The sequence below is a fragment of the Lepidothrix coronata genome, unplaced genomic scaffold (genome assembly GCF_001604755.1).
Source record: "Lepidothrix coronata isolate B3197 unplaced genomic scaffold, Lepidothrix_coronata-1.0 Scaffold49, whole genome shotgun sequence".
Classification (NCBI taxonomy): Eukaryota; Metazoa; Chordata; class Aves; order Passeriformes; family Pipridae; genus Lepidothrix; species Lepidothrix coronata.
The window spans coordinates 4,662,781-4,681,802 of record NW_016690229.1 but is presented as its reverse complement, the minus strand read 5'-3'; the positions used below and the strand labels follow the sequence as shown (position 1 = coordinate 4,681,802).

At 51.9% G+C, this 19,022-nt stretch overlaps 1 protein-coding gene across 1 annotated transcript; it reads left to right on the top strand.

The window, feature by feature from the left end:
• Positions 1 to 369: 369 nt before the first annotated feature.
• RBBP8NL (RBBP8 N-terminal like) lies at positions 370 to 13,722 on the top strand. The gene is made up of 14 exons (XM_017815213.1): positions 370 to 436; positions 1,736 to 1,778; positions 2,243 to 2,338; positions 2,694 to 2,806; positions 3,845 to 3,917; positions 5,187 to 5,353; positions 5,822 to 5,904; positions 7,304 to 7,467; positions 8,478 to 9,282; positions 9,688 to 9,796; positions 11,785 to 11,846; positions 12,158 to 12,284; positions 12,552 to 12,554; positions 13,457 to 13,722. The coding sequence occupies exons 1-14, from the start codon at positions 370 to 372 to the stop codon at positions 13,573 to 13,575; spliced, it is 2,031 nt and encodes a 676-aa protein (XP_017670702.1). The 3' UTR covers positions 13,576 to 13,722.
• Positions 13,723 to 19,022: the final 5,300 nt, after the last annotated feature.

Genomic DNA, 19,022 nt, shown 5'->3' with positions numbered 1-19,022 from the left:
CGAATTTTCCCACCATCAGTCCCCATGTGGTCCTGGCACAAGTCCTGCAGTCCCCTCTTTATCCTCGAGAAAATGTCCTGCCCCACCTCATCCCAGAGAAATGCAACTCAGCTCAGCAGGTAGAGGAAAAGCCTGATTTTCCAGCTGGGCTTTCAGTTCTCCCAGTTTCCAAGACACGCTCTTTGCTGTGCTCAGAGCTGAGGCAGGGTGGACAAAAATGCATCTCATGGTTTAGCAAATTATTTCCTTTCCTAGCTTTGGGCTTTGCACAAGACTCATCTCTTTTATTGGACTTTTTCTTTCTATTTTAGGCTGAAACCTGAATAATTTGAAACAAAAGGAGGAGCAGCGTGTGGCTCAGCCCTGAACATGACCACAGAGAGTTTTGCAGAGTTCCTGAACAAGCTCAAGGAAATCCATGAGAAAGAGGTCCAAGGTAAGGAGACATAGATGTCTGATCAAAAACTGGCCAAGGTCCATTTCTGTGTAATGCCACTTTGATCTGTTTGGTTTCAAATAACCAGAAGGGAGGAGGAGCAGGTGTGGAACTTCGGGGATTAGTGCTGAGCAAGCATTACCCATGGGGATGGACTGGGATGTGGGGTCACAGCCTGGCCCTCAGGGGACCACCCCCTCTGATGGCACCTTGGTGCCTCTCATCAGTAGAGAACAAAGTTTACTGAGAAAATCAGTAACTTTTTGGATGATGAGGAGGAGCAGAAGACAGCACCCAAGGCTCCTGGAGAGCGAGCCACGGAGGTGCTCAATCCCTGCCGGAATCCCACTTGCTCCAAGCGTTAGCCGTGGGGGTTTGGCTCCTTTCCTGCTCCCGGTGCCATAGTCTGTGCTAAAGGTGAATTAGGAGGTTTGCAGAGGTGACACACACACCTGCTGGGCATCTGCTCCAAGGAACGAGGACTGGAGTACATTTGGATAGTGAAGGATCAAAGGGAAAACAGAGAGATGCAATAATCTATAAAACAGAAGCAGCAGGAGATGAAGCTCTGTTAAAGAAAGCATTAGAGTCAGGTTGGATAGTTTATTCCTCTAGGGAATAAATTATTCCTCAGGTCATACATTATTAAAATAAAACCCATTAGGTTAAGCAACCAAATGCCAAATACAATTGTTTTCCTATTAGAATAATTCCCAGTATCAATATTATGAACAAAACATCAGCACTTTTGGAGGATTCTGGCTTATGAATTCATTCTTCACTTGTGTAATTTCAAGCCGTGTGAGAGTTAGAGGAAGCTGTTGAGCAATTTAAACCACATGTTTACATCTACTTTGCATAAAATGTATTTGACAGGATGTAACGTCTGCAGATCCATCAACCAAAGCCGTTCTTGTTCAGCTGTAAATATTCTCCAAGATGCTTTCCAACCCTGAGAGCTATAAAATACTGCCCACCTGGGAAATGTATGCTGTAGCAAGAAATAAGTAGAAACAAAACTAAACCAGACTTCTGAGGGGGTGGGAGGCAAATGCAGATGCATTAAATACTCGGAATACAAAATGTTCTCACATCCTGTGAGGTTTTTCCTGCTATATTAAACTGTGGTGGTGTTTCACACACACGGTGTGTTATTCCTTCTCGGAAATACGGTTTGTAAATCGATGAGATTTCTGCAAAGCCCCGCACCTTCCTGCAGTTCCATCGCTGCAGTTCGTTTCTGAGTGCCAGGGGATTGGCAACGAACACTCACCTCTCTGCCTCTGTTCCTTGTTCCAGGTCTGCACAGCAAGCTGACGGAGCTGACGACGGAGAAGTGCCGGTGAGCAATGCCGAGCCCACCCCACCCACGCCGCGGTGGGATAGGGGGTGGAGGGGTGGTTACACTGCTTAATTTTCAGACCTCCCGAGTTCTCCTCCAAAACTGATGGATTTAGAGAGCACTGCTTGCCTTTCTGGCTCTGCCAAATTCAAACCTTTTGGGAGTTTTTGCCACACAAGTCCCCAGCACAGGCAGGGCTTGGTGTGATCCCAACCTACCTCCAGTTCGCCTTCCCACTGGCAAGTGATGCTAATGCCAGCTCGTGATTATTGTCTTGGGAAGCAATAAACTGTGAGGAAGCGAGCTCCTAACTCCAAGGGAGGTGTCACAGGGCAGCATCTGTGCTCTAACACATTTGTTTCCCCTCCTGCCCCACAAGCAAAAGGGCGCTGTGGATGGAGGCACAGATTTTGGGGAGAAATCCAATAACTCCCTTTTTTTGTGTGTTCTGTTTTTTCAATTAGTGATGCTCAGAGAATTGAAGAGCTGTTTGCTAAAAATCACCAGTTGAGAGAACAACAAAAGGTCCTTAAAGAAAATGTAAAGGTGTTAGAAAACAGGTAGGATTTGTTTTTCAATAGGGTGCTGCTTAGTGGCAGCAACTGCACCATCCTAGGGGGAGACTTCGGAATTTGCTGTCTTCCCAGGAGTGGGGTGTAGCACGGGAACCTCTGTATTGCTCATACTCAGCTGCTGGGAGAGCTGGAGGAGTCTGAGCACATGCAGAGGAGCTTTCCTAAGCTCATGATGGTGGGACTAGATCTGGGGGGGTGGAAGGGTCAGTGATAACCCCTCTCACCAATCTGGGGTGATGGGCTGGGTGTTCACACTTCTCTGTGGGGAGGGCAGGAGCTTATTTCCCCCATGGAAACTGTGTGGTAACAAGCTGCTGGCCGTGGTTTTTCCTTCCTCCAGGCTGCGAGCAGGTCTCTGTGACAGATGCATGGTCACCCAGGAGCTGGCCAAAAAGAAGCAGAATGAGTATGAGACCTCCCATTTCCAGAGCCTGCAGCACATCTTCATCCTCTGTACGTACCACTGCCCGCTGTAGGCTCAGCTTTGGCTGTCTCAGCCTTTGCTCAGTTAATGCCTCTCCCCGATACTTGCACAGGAGCCCTCGTGGTGACCAGGCACCCAGAAGGGGTTTGGGGGTGGGGAGAAGGGAGGGAGCAGAGCTGTGGATGTCAGCCACACCCCCCAAGCAGAGGTAACAAAGCCGCAGACCTGGGGGTTGCAGCTCTTTGTGCCTCCAGAAAAGAAATGCCAGGCTATGTCAGCTGCAAGGAAAAAAGATGCATTTGGCATGGCAGGAGCAACACTGGCAAAGACAGGAAAGTCACAGCAGCAGCTCAGAACGGGTAAATGGAAATCAAGCAACACGTGTGATGGATCTTCTCCTGAGCTTTTGGCAGGGCTCCCAGCACTGCTCAAGAGTGGTTTTTTTTCCCTGGGGATTGGGCTGACCCTAGGAGGGTCGTGGGGGTAAGGGAGATAAGGCATTTAGGAGGGATGGAGAGGTGCCAACAGCTCTTGGTTTATCTCCCCTGCTATGCCACTGCTCCCCGAGTGCTGCTTTTGAGCAGGAGCAAGCCAAGGCAGTCACCCACCCTGCCCGCGCTTGCCCGCGGCCTCCTCACTGCAGCACCCACCCGGTGGGTGCTCTCAGCTCCCTCTGGAATTTGCCTGATCCCACCCCAGACCCCCAGTCCTCCCCCTAACTCAGCACCTGCTCATCAGGGGTGGCTGTGGTGTTCAGGGCAGGATGTTGGCTGTGTCCAACCCACCACACCACGGCCACTGCTGCATCTGGGTCGTGCTCTCCCCCTGAGCTGGACGAGCTGCAAGCAGACCCAGTCCTGATCAAAGCTGAGTCAGAAAGTTGCTCCCTTTTATCCCTTAGTCCCTGCACATTTTCAGAGAAGGAAGGAAGGAAGGAAATTCGGCATCTCTCCAAAACCTGCTGCCGTTCCCCCCTCCTCCTTCCCTGGGGACCCCAGTGAGCTGTGGGGAGTATCAGCTCTCTCCTTGCAGCACCTGAACCCTCAGCACAACCTCTGTCCCTGCAGCTAATGAGACAAATCGCCTGAGGGAAGAGAACAAAACTCTCAAGGAAGAACTGAAGAAGCTCCGGAGCATGGAGTAAGTGCTTTCCTGGGTTTCATTCATTCTCAGGGGTGTTAGTAAGGACAGGGGCATCCCCACAGCTGAGCAGGGCTATGTCCAGACTGCAGCATCCTCAGGGGTATTTTAGCATCTGATTCCTGTGGATTCCTGTATATATTAGACATTGACACATTCCTAATAGTCTCAAAACCCTTGTTGACCTTTGCTCGCTCCCCTGTTAACCAGCATCCAAGGATTCAGTGTTTGGGGAACAAGGGTATTCAACCCCTCTCCTCCTCATGGGGTACAGCTCATGGGAAGCAAAGTCCTGGGCTGCTCAGCTTGGCCATGGACCTCCACCTGGGCTCTTCCATGGCACCAGCTCCCCTCCTGCAGCAGCCAGGTTGTGTTTTGGAGGAAGGAGAGTGACACACAAGGAACTGTGATGCAGTTAAAGAGGGAGAAGAGATCAGCACCAACAGGTTCGTATCCCAGCAGAGCACTGTGCTGAAAGCCAAGTAACCTGCCAGGCTGGCCAATATATACAAATCAGCTCATTCCTCAAGGGTTTAAAGTCCAGAGGAATTAGCACTGAGGAATTAGTTTAGAAATGTGTTTTCTTTGGAGCACAGGAGCACCATCCACTTAAAGAGAAACTCTGGCTTTTACTCCCCAAATGCTTCTCAAGACCTGACTAATTCCAGAGCTGTAGGTTGGGCAGGGCTTGATGAGTGCTCCTGCTCTGCTCTGCTCTCCCTGGGATGCTGGATAGGAAGATTTCCAGCCAAACATCTATGTCTCAGCATCAGAGTCCAGCCAGGACTTTGTCCATGACATACATGTGTCTCCAAGACTTAGTCATTCCCTCATAGTCATCAAGAGCATCAGCCCCTCCATCCTGATATGGTGACAGAGCACAGCCACCACATCCTCATTCTGAATCCACCCCTACATCAGGCTGAAAGCCCAGCCAGGGACATACAGGTTCCCACAGGGCTTTTGCAATAGTCACAGCTGGGTCCTGGCTTACCCAACGTCGTGGCATCCTGCGATGTTACCCACAGCCAAGTGGGGCAATCAGACCTTGAGCTGTCTTGCTGGCTCTGTCCCATGCTCCAGACTGGAGCTGAGCTAGTGATAAGCTTCAGTGGAAGGAGATGAGTCTGAGGATCCAGTATATCCACATACACACTTACATAAATATGCATATTTGTATATCGGGCTCAGAGCTCCCAGTACAGTGGCTCCAAAACCTTCCTTCTCCTACCCCTTTCCCATTAATTCATATCCTTTTCCTTTCAACAGGGACAGGGCAAAGAACCCAGGAGTCACCTCCAGAGAAAGCAGCTCCATGCCAAGCTCCCCATTGCCTTTACTGTCCCCGGTGAGCAGAAATGTTGGCAGCGAGAAAGGAGCTCACAGGGAAGCAGAAGAAGCCCACCATGATGTGGCAGACCTCGAACTGGGAGAAGGTGGGTGTTGCTGGCTCCTGCCACCCTTGAGGGACCTGGGAACGGGAAGAGTGACAGAGTCATGGTGCAAAACTGCTCTGGGAAAGGGTCTGGAGAGCGAAGGCCAAGCTGTTGTCATCTCAGATGGACATTGCCATGGGTAGAACAGGTGCTGGGGGAGAAATGCACATCAAAGGAGAAACACACTGCTCTGCATTAGAGAAAAAGAGTGTTTGGGAGCCCTCACGGTAACACAAGTGATGTGCAAGTGTGGATCCACCACCTGTTTCATGCAGAGACCATGTTGCCCCATGTGTAATGGAGGGAACGTTCAATCAGGTGCTGGCTTGAGCCAAAAGGAAATTTTGACTCAAAGTTTTCCGTAAGGGGTGGTTGGTACCAGCCAGTGGGTCCCTGGGAGGCTGTGAGACTCCAGCACACTGCAGGGCAGGGCTGCAGCAGCTCTGGGTGACTGTGTCTTTTTTGCAGCAAAGCCTGCAGCACAGAGAAGCTCTCCAAGCAGCAGGACTTCCCCAGGCACTGCCCTCCAAGAAGTCAGCCTTGCAGAAATGGTGAGTTGTCAGAGATGGTCCGATGTCCTCAGGCCTTCTTCCCACCACTGTGGTCATCTGAACTGGATCAAGACAAGCAGATTGGGATAGGGAAAGACTAAGAGGCACTCAGAGGGTGAAACAACTAACCAGACTTGGGCAGTGCCAAGGAGGGCACCTACCAAATGCCAGGTGCATTCTCTCTGCAGAAATTCCCATGTGCTGCAAGCAAAGCATGTGAAGTTTGGCACAGGCTCCTGTCCCTGCTGTGAACATGCTCATCCATGTTTGCTCCTGTGTTTATCCTTCATGACAACACATCCAGCATCCTTGAGTCCTCTGCCCATTGCTCTGGTTCCTCTCTTAGATGTCTTGCTGGGGAAACCTCTGAGGAATGAAGGAGCTGGGGAGATTGTGCTGAGCCACATTTCAGTGTGGCTCATCCTGAGCTCTCCATTACCTGGGTGAGCAAGGAGCTGGAGCACAGTGAATGTTGGAAAAGCCTGGAGAACGTGTAAACTGTGGGAGTTGTGGGTACCAGGAACAAACACACCACAGCAGCCCTGCCCAAGAGCAGAGACAGGTGTCTCTCCATGTGCAGCATAATGAATATTGGTATTTTCAGAGGGCCTGGCGTTCAGTGGTTGCCATTTTGTGCATTGATGCAAACACAAACACAGAAAGTGTGCCAGCTGAGGGTTGCTGAGTGATATGGTGACACTGGGTGCTGGGAGGTGAGACTGCAGGACCTGGAGCCCTGTTCCTGGTCATGGGAAATCAAGCTCACAGACACACCCACATAGGTGCTTCTGTTTTGGCAGGTTTTGCTTACCTGACCTCCACAAAAAACTTGAAAGAGCAGGTGAAAAGGGGCTTTGGTAAGGCTGCAGGCAGGCTGTGGGGATAATTAATAGGGATCGCAGGAAGGGCTGGTGACATCTCCAGGTGGGCAGGGGAAAGTCAAGTCAGAACATGTGGTGAGCCTTTCATGACAGCTGATGGAGATGATGATGTCCTGGCCTCACAACCAGGTACTCCACTAGAAATACACCCACCAGACCTGTGTGTGCCAGGAGCTTACATGAGTAAAGGCTAGGGAATTTGCAGGGTCTTATCTTGGTTAAGCCACTGAATCATGACTTGACTTGAGCAGAGACACAAGACCTCCTGCTCTACAAATCAGGGCAGCCCAAAAACAGAGAGTGCAGTAGATCCTGCCAGAAAGCATAAGGGGGAAATCTCCCAGTAAAAATTAATAAAAACCTGGTCAAGCTGTTGACCAGAATCATCAAACAGAGCACTCAGGAGCTGCTTGTCTTGTTCTCACTGGTAAAGAGATGCATCCCAGCTCAGCTGGGCTCCCTGTAGCCCAGGGTGCACAGCAGAATGGCTCACCTGGGCTTTCTCCCCTCTGCCCCAGGCATCCCAGAGGATTTCCAACCAGCTGCATGGAACCATTGCCCTGGTGAGACCCGGTTCCAGGCCCTGTCTCCTGGAAAAGAGTCCTTCAGGGACAGCAGTGTCACCACCAGCGAGGAAGACTCCTCTCCCTCTGGAGCGCGAGCACAGCCCCAGCCTTGAGGCGTGAGTACCAGCTCCTGGGTCGTGGTGTGGGCCTGATCCATGGCCCAAGGCACTGTCCCACTGGGCAGACTGAGATGGCCGGTATTCACTGTGTCTGTCCACCTTCCCCTCCAATCTTCTCCCACAGCCTTGGGGAGGGGGGAATCTCCCAGTTTATACCAGCAAAAAATGACTGGAATGCAGCCCAACAAGATCAGCCTCTCATTATTCCAGCTTCTCAGATAGACCCATAAAGTGAACCGGGTGCCCCCACCTCCAGCTAGGAGAAGGACTTGTCCCACGGCAGGCAGGAATCCCTGCTCCTCCTTATCTATTCTAATGGGCTTTTCTACAGGGCTCAGCACTTACCAGGATTTCATGGATTTCAGGAAGCACAGAGGGCTGAGCAAGGCTAGTGAGTTCACCTGTAGCAAGTTTTCCAGAGTGGAAGTAGTTTTGCTGAGCATTCCTGGGAAAAGCTTGCACTCATGGAAGGGAAATAACCAGTGATAGCAGGGACTGGGTTTACAGAGCAGGTTCATGCACTGTACCAATCTTCTTAGCGTGGCTGTAAAAGGCTCCCATTGAGTGAGATTAGGGCAGAGTGGGCTGTTCCTCTGTCCTGGGTGTCACCAAGGCACTAAGAAAGCCCAGGAGGGTGGGTAGGATGCTGCTGGCTGTAAGGCATGATTTGAAAAGTGATGTCTCAGCAGCAGTGTCCATGTGAGTGGTCACTGCATCCTCACCCTCACTCAACCCACTGTCTGGACCTGCTGTGGCCCAGGGACAGGGGATTGCTGCTGGATAGGGATGGTTTCCTGCAGTGTGTGCAGTGAGGAGACCTGCTGCCTGAACCCTCCAGCCACCAGGACCTTCTTCCCCAGCACCCAAAGGCAAGCGTGATGCACAGGCCAAGAGCTGCAAAAGGGCACAGAAAGAGCAGGACAGACCATGTACATACCCTGCAGGGCTAGGAAACCACGAGAAAACCCTCTATTCAAAATGATGGGTTTTTTCATTGCTTGTTTTAGTTATTTAACAGCAAGCAAACTGGACTCCCCCAAGGCTGCTCCATCCTATGAAAACCTAAAACTGACCACCCGGAGAGAGCAGCTCTGCCTCCTCCACAAGCACCTTTCCCTGCACCAGCTAGGGCTGGCAAGTCACTGCACCTCGGCTGAGCGGGATGGCAGCAGCTTCTCCAGCCATTTGCTCAGGACCAAAGATGCCGAGGGCAGGACACGGTCACGCGACGGTTGGGAAGATCACGCAGCCTTGCTGAAGCTCCCCGCCACCATGGTGTACGTGAGGGATCAGCACCTGGAAGAAAAACTGCACCTCCTCAAGCACCGGGAGCGGCTGCAGCACCTCCTCATGCAGCAGTGCCAGCCAGGCCAGCGGGCAGAGGGAGACACCAAGCTGACACCTGAGGAGCGGCCCCTCTCCCCGTGGCTGAGCATCGCGGCGGGATGCAAGGAGGAAAGGTCCTTCCTGGAGGATGCCGCGGATGGGAAGGAAGAGAAGGAGCTTTGGCTGAGCCGAAACCGCCCCGAGCTCCGAGCAAAGGTGAAGGAGGCAAGGGATGATGATGCAGACACGCCACTGGATCTGTCAGACTCCGGCCGTGGCAGGGAAACAGACTGGCACCACTGCCGGGAGCTGCGGGGGTGCGGCAGCCCTGGGGAGAGCCCTGCTGAGCTGGCAGCCCGCGGCCCTAGTGGGAGACACAGGGCACAGCGGGACGACCTGCGCTTCCCCTACCACTGGCCCAGTGCCACCCGGGCACTGCCTGGTGCTGCCAAGCAGGAAGAGGAGGAGGAAGAGGATGCAGCTGTGGTGAGTACAGCTCATGTTGGCACCAGCTGTGGCCCCTTCCCCTCCCCAGGGTGTCCAGCACTGCTGCTGGCACCATTGTGACCACTGTTAGGAGGATGGCTTTGATTTCTGTGATGCCAACTTGCACATGGCAGAGCCACAGCTGCTCAGCCTGGGCTCTCATTCCCCATCTCCCCTCCAGTGCCTGTGGGGTTTCCATCTGAGCCCAAGGACAGGCAGTGCCTGTGCCCCCTCCTGCAGGCTGGTGCAGGAGGTGTGCTGGGCTCCCTGCAACACACCACAGCACACAGAAACGCCTCCGTGATGCTCGTCCCCATGGGTGTCGCACATAAGGGCTGGGGACAATCCTTTCGTCCTGCCTGGTGGCAACAGCCTTTGTGCTCCCTGTATCTCTGTATCCCACAGCTCACACTCTCACGGGCACATCTGACAAACAACTCCACATCGAGCAACCCGGAGGCCCTTCCTGAGTCTGGGGTGAGACGTGATGTGAGTGCACAGAAGGGAGAACCAGGTAAGAAGCCCCAGGCAAATGTGACATTCGAGAAGGCAAGAGCAAAAGGTGCATTTTGGCAAAAGCATCTCCCAGCCCGGAGCTCTGTGCTGGGCTCTGCACATACCTGCAAACACACCAACAGGAGAGACCCTTCCATGGACCCAGGTGCTCCTGGCTCCCAACACTTTTGGGCCATTAGGGGAAATTAAGGTTTCACATTTCTGCCCTTGAGAGATCAGTTTTCAACCCTAGAGATGTCCAAAATTCAGGCTCAGTATCTATAGGGAGAAAGTAACTTCAGCTGTTCTGGAGAAAAGCCCAGTATCTCTGCCCAGCACGGTCAGGAGCCACCCATGGGGTGCCCTTGCTCACCCTGCAGAGCACCCTCCTCTCCATGCCTGGTGGCATGGAATTCCCAGGAGCTAAAGAGATCAATGTAGCTCCAACCTATTGGCAAAACCCACTCCAGAGTGAGCAGCAGCAAGATAATGTTGCTGCTCCAGCATTACCCACCCCTCTCAGGGAAGTAGAAGCTCAGAAGTCCCCAGGAGAGATGGGGAAAACACAAGAGGTTTGCAGGACCAACACTGGAAAACCATTCCTGTCTGTCCCCTTACTCCAATGCGTGCCCTGTGCTGGCACAGCACACAGGGTTGAGCATGGAGACAGGGATGCTGGTACCTGCAGCAGGTAGACCAGGATGCTCTCCTGCTTTTTCCCTGCTCCATCCCCCACAAGAGCCCTTTCAAGGCTTTCTCCCTGCCTGACCACCAGGGGACAGGGGTGCCATGTTTGTCCAGGTGGGTGGGAGGCAGCAGCCATGGGGATTGGAGCAGGAAGCACGTCTGCTGAGAGCTGCTCAGTACCAGTCTTACTGGCTTGACCAGAAAGTTGAGCTCTCCTGGATTAGTTGGTCTGGGCGTGTCAGAGTGGTTTGGGAACACTCTCCAGAGCAGGATTTTTCACGGTGGAAAAAAAAAAAAAAAAAAAGGGAGTCCTCTGTGATTTACATGCTAAGGAGATATCATCATGGCAGAAGAATTTCAGCTGATTACATTCTGAGTGTGGGAATACAGGACTTTCTTCAGTTCTCACCTTAAGGTTGACACAAAGCCCAGGAAACAAGACACAAAAACTTCTGCACTTTCTAGTGAACCTTAACCTGCAGAAGGATAAGGTGAGGATGAGATCAGGCCACAGGGACTCCAGGAGTGCCTGGAAGCAGCAATGTCTGCTCTCCCATCTGGGCAGGGAGGCTGCCCTGCTGAGCCCCACCCCAGCCAGACCTGGTGTCATAACCAAGAAGTACTGAGCTTCTGGAATGCCCCTGCCCATAAGAAGAGGGCACAGCCCTGTCCCCAGCCCTGTCTGACCTCCACGGCCAGCCCAGGTGTGCTGCTGTGGGTGCAGTCAGGGTGATGCCACCAGCAGCAAGGTTTGGCCCCCAGCTTGTGCAGATTCACTCTGTGCAGAAGTCGAGTGTGTGCGGGTTTGTGTCTGGGGTTCTGTAGCCTTGGGGTCTATGTGCAGCAAAACCTTTTGCTGGGCAGAGAAGTGTCTCCCCTGCCTTTCCTTCCTCTGCTCCTTGGCACATGTTTCCTGCCAAGAGACACTGACCAACACCAACAGCAAATGTGTGAAAAATATGCTTCTCCCCACCTGGGGCTAAAATGGGAAGGTACAGTCTGGGGTTTAAATACCCCTCAACTTCCCACCTGAATGTAGCCACAGATGTAGGGGCAACACTTGCAACTTTGGTGTAGCAAAGTCCTACGGATACACCTTTATTGGGAGCTGGTTTCCCAACAGAGTCCTGTTGGATCATCCATAAACATTCATTCCAAGCCACTAAGCTCGCAGTGCCTCTGCTTTGCAACACAGTTTATTGCTAAACCTGTTTTCTGCCTCAGTGGCTCTCAGAGCACGGACCAGTGGCTCTCTGTCTGCTCGTGAGCTTGTCAAGCCTCCTGCCAGCCAAAAAAACCCTTCTTTTTGTGTTTCCTTAGATGACAATGATGCTGAGTCTGGGAAGCAGGAATCCGATGAGCCAGACACAACGGACAGCGAGGTTGGTTTGTTCTCCTCAGCTATCAGCTTAGGCTGCCGGGTCCAAGAGGCATAAGACAGGTTGTCCCTGCCCAAGCTCCCTCCAGAAGGTGATGGCTCTTCCTGCACTAGGTGCCAAAACTCATTCCCACCCTGTTACACAACTTGTTGCTGAGGGATAGAAGTATCACTCTTTCCAGCTAGACAAGAGTGTTTATGAACAATAGCATTTGTCATCACTCCATAGGAATGATCACAAAGGTCCCTGGCAATGCCACTAGCTCCCAGAGAAATCCAGGCTAGTTTGTAGACTGACTGTTCTCTTTGCTATAGGGGGCTGCCCCATATGAAGACGAGATCCTACAAGAAGCCGAGGCTGATGGGAAATACTTTTGCACCAAAGACAAAGCTCATGTGCAGCAGAAGAAGAGAAAAAGAGGACAGGATCTTTGGCTGAAAGGTAGGGAGGAGGAGTCCCTCGGGGCATCAGCTCGGGGTCACAATTCCTGCTGCTTCCCAAGAGGCTCCTGTGAGAAAAGTGTGAGGGAACCGAGGGCAGAGGGGAGGAGGGTTCTTCTGCCGAGCACATACCATGCTGTGCTGTGTTTTGGCAACACCTGTCTCCAGCTGGAGGAGCCCCCTGCTAATGGTTAGCCAGGGCAGCCTGGGCAGGGTGACCAGGAGAGCCCTCCTGAGCACCTAAGCTAACAGAGCTGTGTTTGCTTAGCAGGTCAGGGAGGCAGTGACTGGGGAAGGCCAAATTCCCAGGGGTGAGTTATTCACATGCAGAGAAAGGTTTCTGCCCGTTCTGTTGATCTCCCGGTGTGGCTGGGGAGGTTTCCCTGCTGACAGAGGAATGTGTTGTACTCGTGTTTCCTACAGGTGAATAAGCAGAAAACTGCTCCTGATAAGGGTAAGGATAAGACAGACCTTTGTCTGTCAGGCCTTAAAAAGTGCTCTGTCAGACAAACCCTGCTGCTCACCCCCTCTGTACCAGCCATAAAGACAGGGAAGTGTTGACCCAATTATAAATGCAGAGAGGTCTGCTACTGGAACATGAAAGGAGATTGTTTAACAGCCCAGCCTTCAGAGGGGTCTGCTTACTCAGGGTATGCCACCAGAGCTGGGTGACAAGAGGATTTGCTTTACAAAATCAGCCACTCAGAGCAATGGGGGGGGAAGATGCGCTGTACACCCCAGGGCAGACACATCCAACCTTCTAGGACAGGATGGAGATGTCCCGAGTGAGGACTGAATGCAGCTGTGGTAGGAATGGTGTGATGGAGTGGCATAACACCTCTCTCAGCATGTGGTGTGGGCCATATACCACACTAGAAGGGGGGAAAATACAAGGAATACATCCTGCTGGTCTGGGTACCCTCTCAGGTATGCTCCTGCATCAGGTCAGTTCTCTGCCTGTTTCTGCTTTACATGTTGTTTTTGTGTCCAGGATGCCAACAGCCTCCCCTGGATAATCCACACCTCACTTGTGAGGTGTTTCTCTTGGTCGTTCCTCTGCTGAGCTTTGCTTCCTCCTGCACTGTCCCTATTTTGGGATGAGGCCATGCTGACTCCGTACGTGTAAATCCATTGCTCTGTGGTTGACTCCTGCTGTCATCTTGCTGTTTACAGGAGCTAAGAAGTCAATGAGAGGAAGAAAGAAAATCAAAGTGGAGCAATGCTCAGTGGGGATCACAAAGGAACTGGAGAATTGCTCTGCTTCCCACAACGATACCTCTGAGGAGAGTTAACAGCAGGGCAGGATGAAGTGACACGGAGGGCTCGGAGGCCTCAGCATCCCACCCATGCTGGGAGTGAATCCTTCTGTCATGCTGGGTCTGGCAGTGGGAATTCATAAGGACCCACTAATGGGTAGAGCACTCAGAAATTCCTCACTCAGTGCCCCAGGAGAGGCTAGGCAAGGAAGAGCCATGCAGGTGATCCCCAGAGCAGCCAGGTCATTGCTGGTGGAGCAGCACATTCAGCCACCCCAGCCCTGCACTGGAGCAGACCCTCAGACTGGTGCTAAGAGGAGGAAACATCTCTTTGCAGCACTCACCCTGGATCAGAACAATGATTCTTCCCTGGGATTTCATGCTTGGAGAACAGACTACCCAGACCCCCTTCCTCATGTAGGATGGCCTGGTGGCTGGTCAAAGGGTGGTGACCAAGCTAAATGCTGCATGTACAACCTTGCTTTGATTAAATCCCTACCCAAGTTTCATACACATGTGGATCTTCTTTGACCTGGAAAAAGTCCATGGTTTCCTTTTCCAGTTAAGTGAGGAGCAAGCACATGAGTGCACAGGTGGGATGTGTCCCTAGAGAGGGCAGGGAGAAGAGCATGGGAAGGGAGGGCTTGGGTGCTCCCTCTCCCCAAGGTGTCCTGCATGCCTGGAAAAGGTCAGTGTGTGAGACCCAGCTGTAGCTCACAGCAGAGCACCAGCTCAGCAATACACACTAACTTTGGCAGGATCGCTGGGAGCTGTTTTTCACATGGATAAACTGTTCTTAATAATATTTTTTTCTGTTGGGCTGAGATGGGAAGGACTGCAGTGAGCATCCCTGCAGCCGCAACATTGCTCCAGTAGCCAGGCTGGGGTGTTCCTGGAGCACAGCTGGAGAACAGGGGGAAAAACAGGAGACCAGAGAAGGAGTGCCAGAGCCAGTACTTTCCCTGGTTGGTGCCCCATCATTTCCTTTACCGACAGTTATTTCTATTTAAACGTGTGTTTGTCTGTCCGTTCACAAGAGCGGAGGTGAAGCGCAGCCCGCCAAGAGCAGCATCTTTATCCTGCAGCGCCTTCCCGCCTCCCCAGCATCAAAATCTCACTTTAAGAGGGGGAGCAGGGGCGGGAGGGGGTCCAGCTCTGCACGGGGCAGTCCTGCACCCAGCCGGGCGGGAGCGGTGCAGGAGCGGTGGAAGTGGTGCGGGAGCGGTGCAGGAGCGGTGGAAGTGGTGCGGGAGCGGTACGGTTGCGGGAGCGGTACGGTTGCGGGAGCGGTGCGGTTGCGGGAGCGGTGCGGGCGGAGCGGCGGGCGGGCAGTGCCGCCTGCTGGGCACCGCAGGGCAGGGCCGGGGCCGCTCCCGGAGCGCGGGGAATGCGGTTCGGCCCCCGGGGAGCACCGCAAGGTCTGCCCCGGATGGCTCTGGAGCCACGGAAAGCGGACCGGCAGCGGGGATGGAGCGGGGGAGTCCCGCGGGGCGGCTGCTGCCAGGATAGCTCAGAGCACCTAAACTTCCCGGGCTGGAAAATAACTGAGACGATGCTGCGGAAGGGTCTGGAGCACAGATCTGCTGAGGGAGCTGGAGGTGCTCATCCTGGAGAAAAAGGAGGCTCAGCAGGGGACCTGGGGACCTTATCGCTCTCTGCGACCATCTGGAAGGAGGTTGTAGCTAGGTGGGGTTTGGTCTTTTCACCCTGGTAACAAGTGATAGGACAACAGGAAATGGCCTCAAGTTGTGCAAGGTGAGGTTTAGATCGGATATCAGGAAAAATTTCTTCACCAGAAGGGTTATCAAGCTCTGAAAAGGCTGTCCAGGGCAGTGGTGGCGTCATCAGAGTTGCAGGGCTGATTTTTTCCAGCTCAGAGCGTTCATCAGATCACGGCCATGGGAAGGGGATCAGGGTCACCACTGACGCCTTCCCCCCTCGCTCCCGGGCAGACAGCACTGAGCCTGCCCCTCCTCAGACCGACTTGCAGGGGGCAGCAATACCCAGAGCAGCACTGAGCACGGTGGTGAACTGGATAAAACTGTCTTTTAAAAATACCACAGCCAAAAAAAAAAAAAAAAGTCGAAGTGTAATCCCATAAAGAGGCCCCTCAGACTGTAAGAAGTAGCCTGGGATGGGGAGAACTGAAGAGGGAGGGAACTTTTATAGTGTATAAAATAATCACCTCCCTATGACAATCCCTTGATAAGCAAAGGTGCAGAAGTCTTGCCAAAAATAATGAAGTCCTCAATTTCTTTTTTTCCCACAGAATTTTTTTCCCTCCCTTTGCACAAGACCACCACAGAATCCACTTTAATTTATAGGACTTTAATTTTTATTTATATTGCTTCTTCCCTTCTTCCAGCAGGCATTTTCACTCGTATCTTCTGCAGGGTGTGTTTGAGGGGCTGGCAGGGACACATATTTCATAGTTAGGGCAGCCCCATAACTATAAAAACAAAAAATAGTTTTGTCAGGTCTGAGTAAAGTGCTCCTCTGAGCAAGTTGTTGACGTAAATTAAACTTTATACGCTGCACTTAGTCTAGTGCTGGAATTTCTCTGCTCCAACCTAGGCCCTGGCTTGCTGTTACCTTCTCACCATGTTGCAGAAAGGTGAATAACTGCTGAGGTCCATTAATTGTCATAATTATGCTTGTCAGTCTTTTGTTCAAGTCGTTCTTGACAGGTAAATGTATCTGGTGATATGCAGGCAGCCTCTGACTTGAACTATTCTGCTGTAAAGAAGAAATCTGAGCCCTGCAAGGAGCCCTGGAGCTTCGCAGAGGTTTCCATATGGAGGTTCAGCTCCGCCCGAGGTAACGTGTTTGCAGGAACACACAGGGCAGCGTTCAGCCCAACAGGCAGATCCTGCCTTCCCTGCAGCCCAGCAGCCTTTAATAACCCACTGAAGTTTGGCTAATGACTCCAAGGGGCATCTGTGTGCCAGACCAAGCAATCTATGCTTTTTGCAGAGTTAATCCTTTTTGTTGCCACAGTCCCGCTCAGTATGAGAAGGAGGTTTTACACAATAATCTTCAGAAATCCACTGAAATTACCCTCAGAGCAATACAGCAGAAGGGAAGCTGTCCCATGAGCAGATCAGTCCTTCTGGCAGCTCACGTTTGTTTTGTTCAGACGACTTACAGCTCTGATGTCACCAGTGATGTGGTGTAGGTAGGACATCTGGGCAGGCAAACTGGTTTCCCAGAGGAATGGGTTCAGAGCCCAGCTTGGGTTCACTCAGGTCAGGGGCCGGATTTGAAATTGCACAGAAGTCTGGGAGAGCGATGGTGTAACCATTTCTGTTCGCTTTTAGTCCATCCAAAATAGCAACGAGTGGTTCCCTTATTGCCTGTCAGGCCAAACAATTCTGGTAACAGACCACTGCAATTCTTTTGCTTCCTGATCCTTAAGCATCTGCACATGCTTAATCATCCTCACAGCACAGATCCCTGCTCTTAGCTCACAGAACCCCCTGATCCTCCCTGTGCATCAGCCTCCCACTAAACTGACATTTTCAGCTACTCTCTAGACTTGATTTGTAAAATTTTGTGAGAAATAAATTTGTGCAAGACGAGCTGTGAGTATAAATCTCCATCTCAGGCAAAAAAAAGAAACCTGGCACCACACAAAGGTTCCTCTGTTGCATGTGTAAGGGAGACGGTGCTGGGCAGGAAAGTAGGAAGCGCAACAAGCTCAAAGCAAAAGGGAACTGTGCTGGGAACGTGGCTGGCTGCAATGCAGGAACCAAAAACCACCAAAAACAAAGATATGCATGTCAGATCCTTCCCCCTCACAACCTTCTGTGGTGGTATTGCTTTCATGGCAATAGATGACTTGAAGGTGATTTAATCCATGCCCTTTTCATGAGCCTGAGCACCACCTTCTCTGCAGTGAAATGCTTTTAGCTGGGGTCTGGTCAGCATGCAGTGCCCATTTATAGTGCTGGCTTTGGAAACACAGCTTCACTCTTCCGTTCACCGCAGGAAAACTCATTCCAAGCATTACTGAAGCCTTGCTTAAATCCTGTTTTGGGAATTTAAGTGGGATGGGCATTTTTGTGTAGGTCCTTCCCAGGGTCAGATGTGCCCTGAATGTCTGAAAAAGGCAGCACAGACCCTGGCAGCCTCCTGTGGTGCACAGCAAGGAGAGGACTGGGACAGGGACAACTCAGGTGTTCAGAATGGAGACAAAGACAAGCCTTTAACTTTTGAAAAGAGGCTGTGAAGTCATGGATAGGTTTAGCAAGTCCAGAAAGCAGTGGTGGTTCTCGAAGAGAAGATTTGGGGAGTTCCTTTGCTCCTTTATCTCTAGCAAAGTTTACTGTAGGAGTTTTTAAGCCAAAGTTCATGTTCCTCTTGCATCCCTTGGGTATCACAGCTTTCTGCTCTGCCTTGAACATTGTCACCAAGCCTTCAAGAGTTCCCCAGCTCCAGCAGGGCTGTGCTGCACACCCTACTCATGCCAAACCTGCTTTTGGATGTGCTGAGCTCCAGGGGGACCACTCCAGAAAGCACATTTTGCAAGATTCTCTTGCGAAAAATATTGATTTATTAATAACAGCGCGTAGTACAGCACCACGTGCTTCGGGGGAGAGGGTTCGATTCATTTATTCACAAATCCTCATGTAAACACCCCATAACAATTTCACGACTCGAGAACAGGGCCCTCCTGAGTGCAGAGATGACTCAATCAATCAGCTCCTTATCTTTTGAATACTTTGTGTCACGCAGGAGAGCCTTAGTCATTTTCCCAGGCGCACGGTTATCAGCACAGAGGTCTGCTGGCAGTGTTTGCCTCCTGGGGATCAGCAGCTGATTTTGCTGTAACCGTGACTCTGCAGCGAGAGCAGAGGGTTGTGTCACCCCTGCGGGTGAGCACATGGCAGTCCAGGGGACACGGCCACTCTGCTCCAGCAGCGGCCAAGGGAAACCAGGACTCACAACTGGAACCCTCTGGAGGCAGCTTAAAACCACAGCAGGTCACACAGATGGGATTGACAGCTTGAGTCAAACCTGGCTTGACAGGGTTTGGGATGCAGGAGGAAGGCGATGAAGACGGATGTGCCAGCAGGGAGCAGGAGTGATCCAACATGTGAGTGCAGTTCGGAAGGGTTTCATCATTTCTTACATACGTAACACACATAGGGAATGTGTTTTCTGAGACATGCTGAAGAGGAGGAGGAAGATGAGCTCAGGAGAATGCACAGTCCCAAAAATGCAGTGGTTGGTCTTTAGATGGATGTGGTGAGTGTGAAGCTGAGCTCCAAAGAGCGCTGGTTCCCTTGGGTGTGTTGATTTCAGGAGAGAATTTAAAAGGATCAAGCTATGATAGAAATTTGGGTCAAATTTCCAAGGTCCTTGGATTAGAGCCTGTTCAGAAGAGAGGGGACAGTAAGCTCTGGGTGCATGTGGCACTTATGAATCATCCTCCCAGAATTCTGAGACCACCCTGGTACCCCATGAGGCCTCTTGGATCCCCA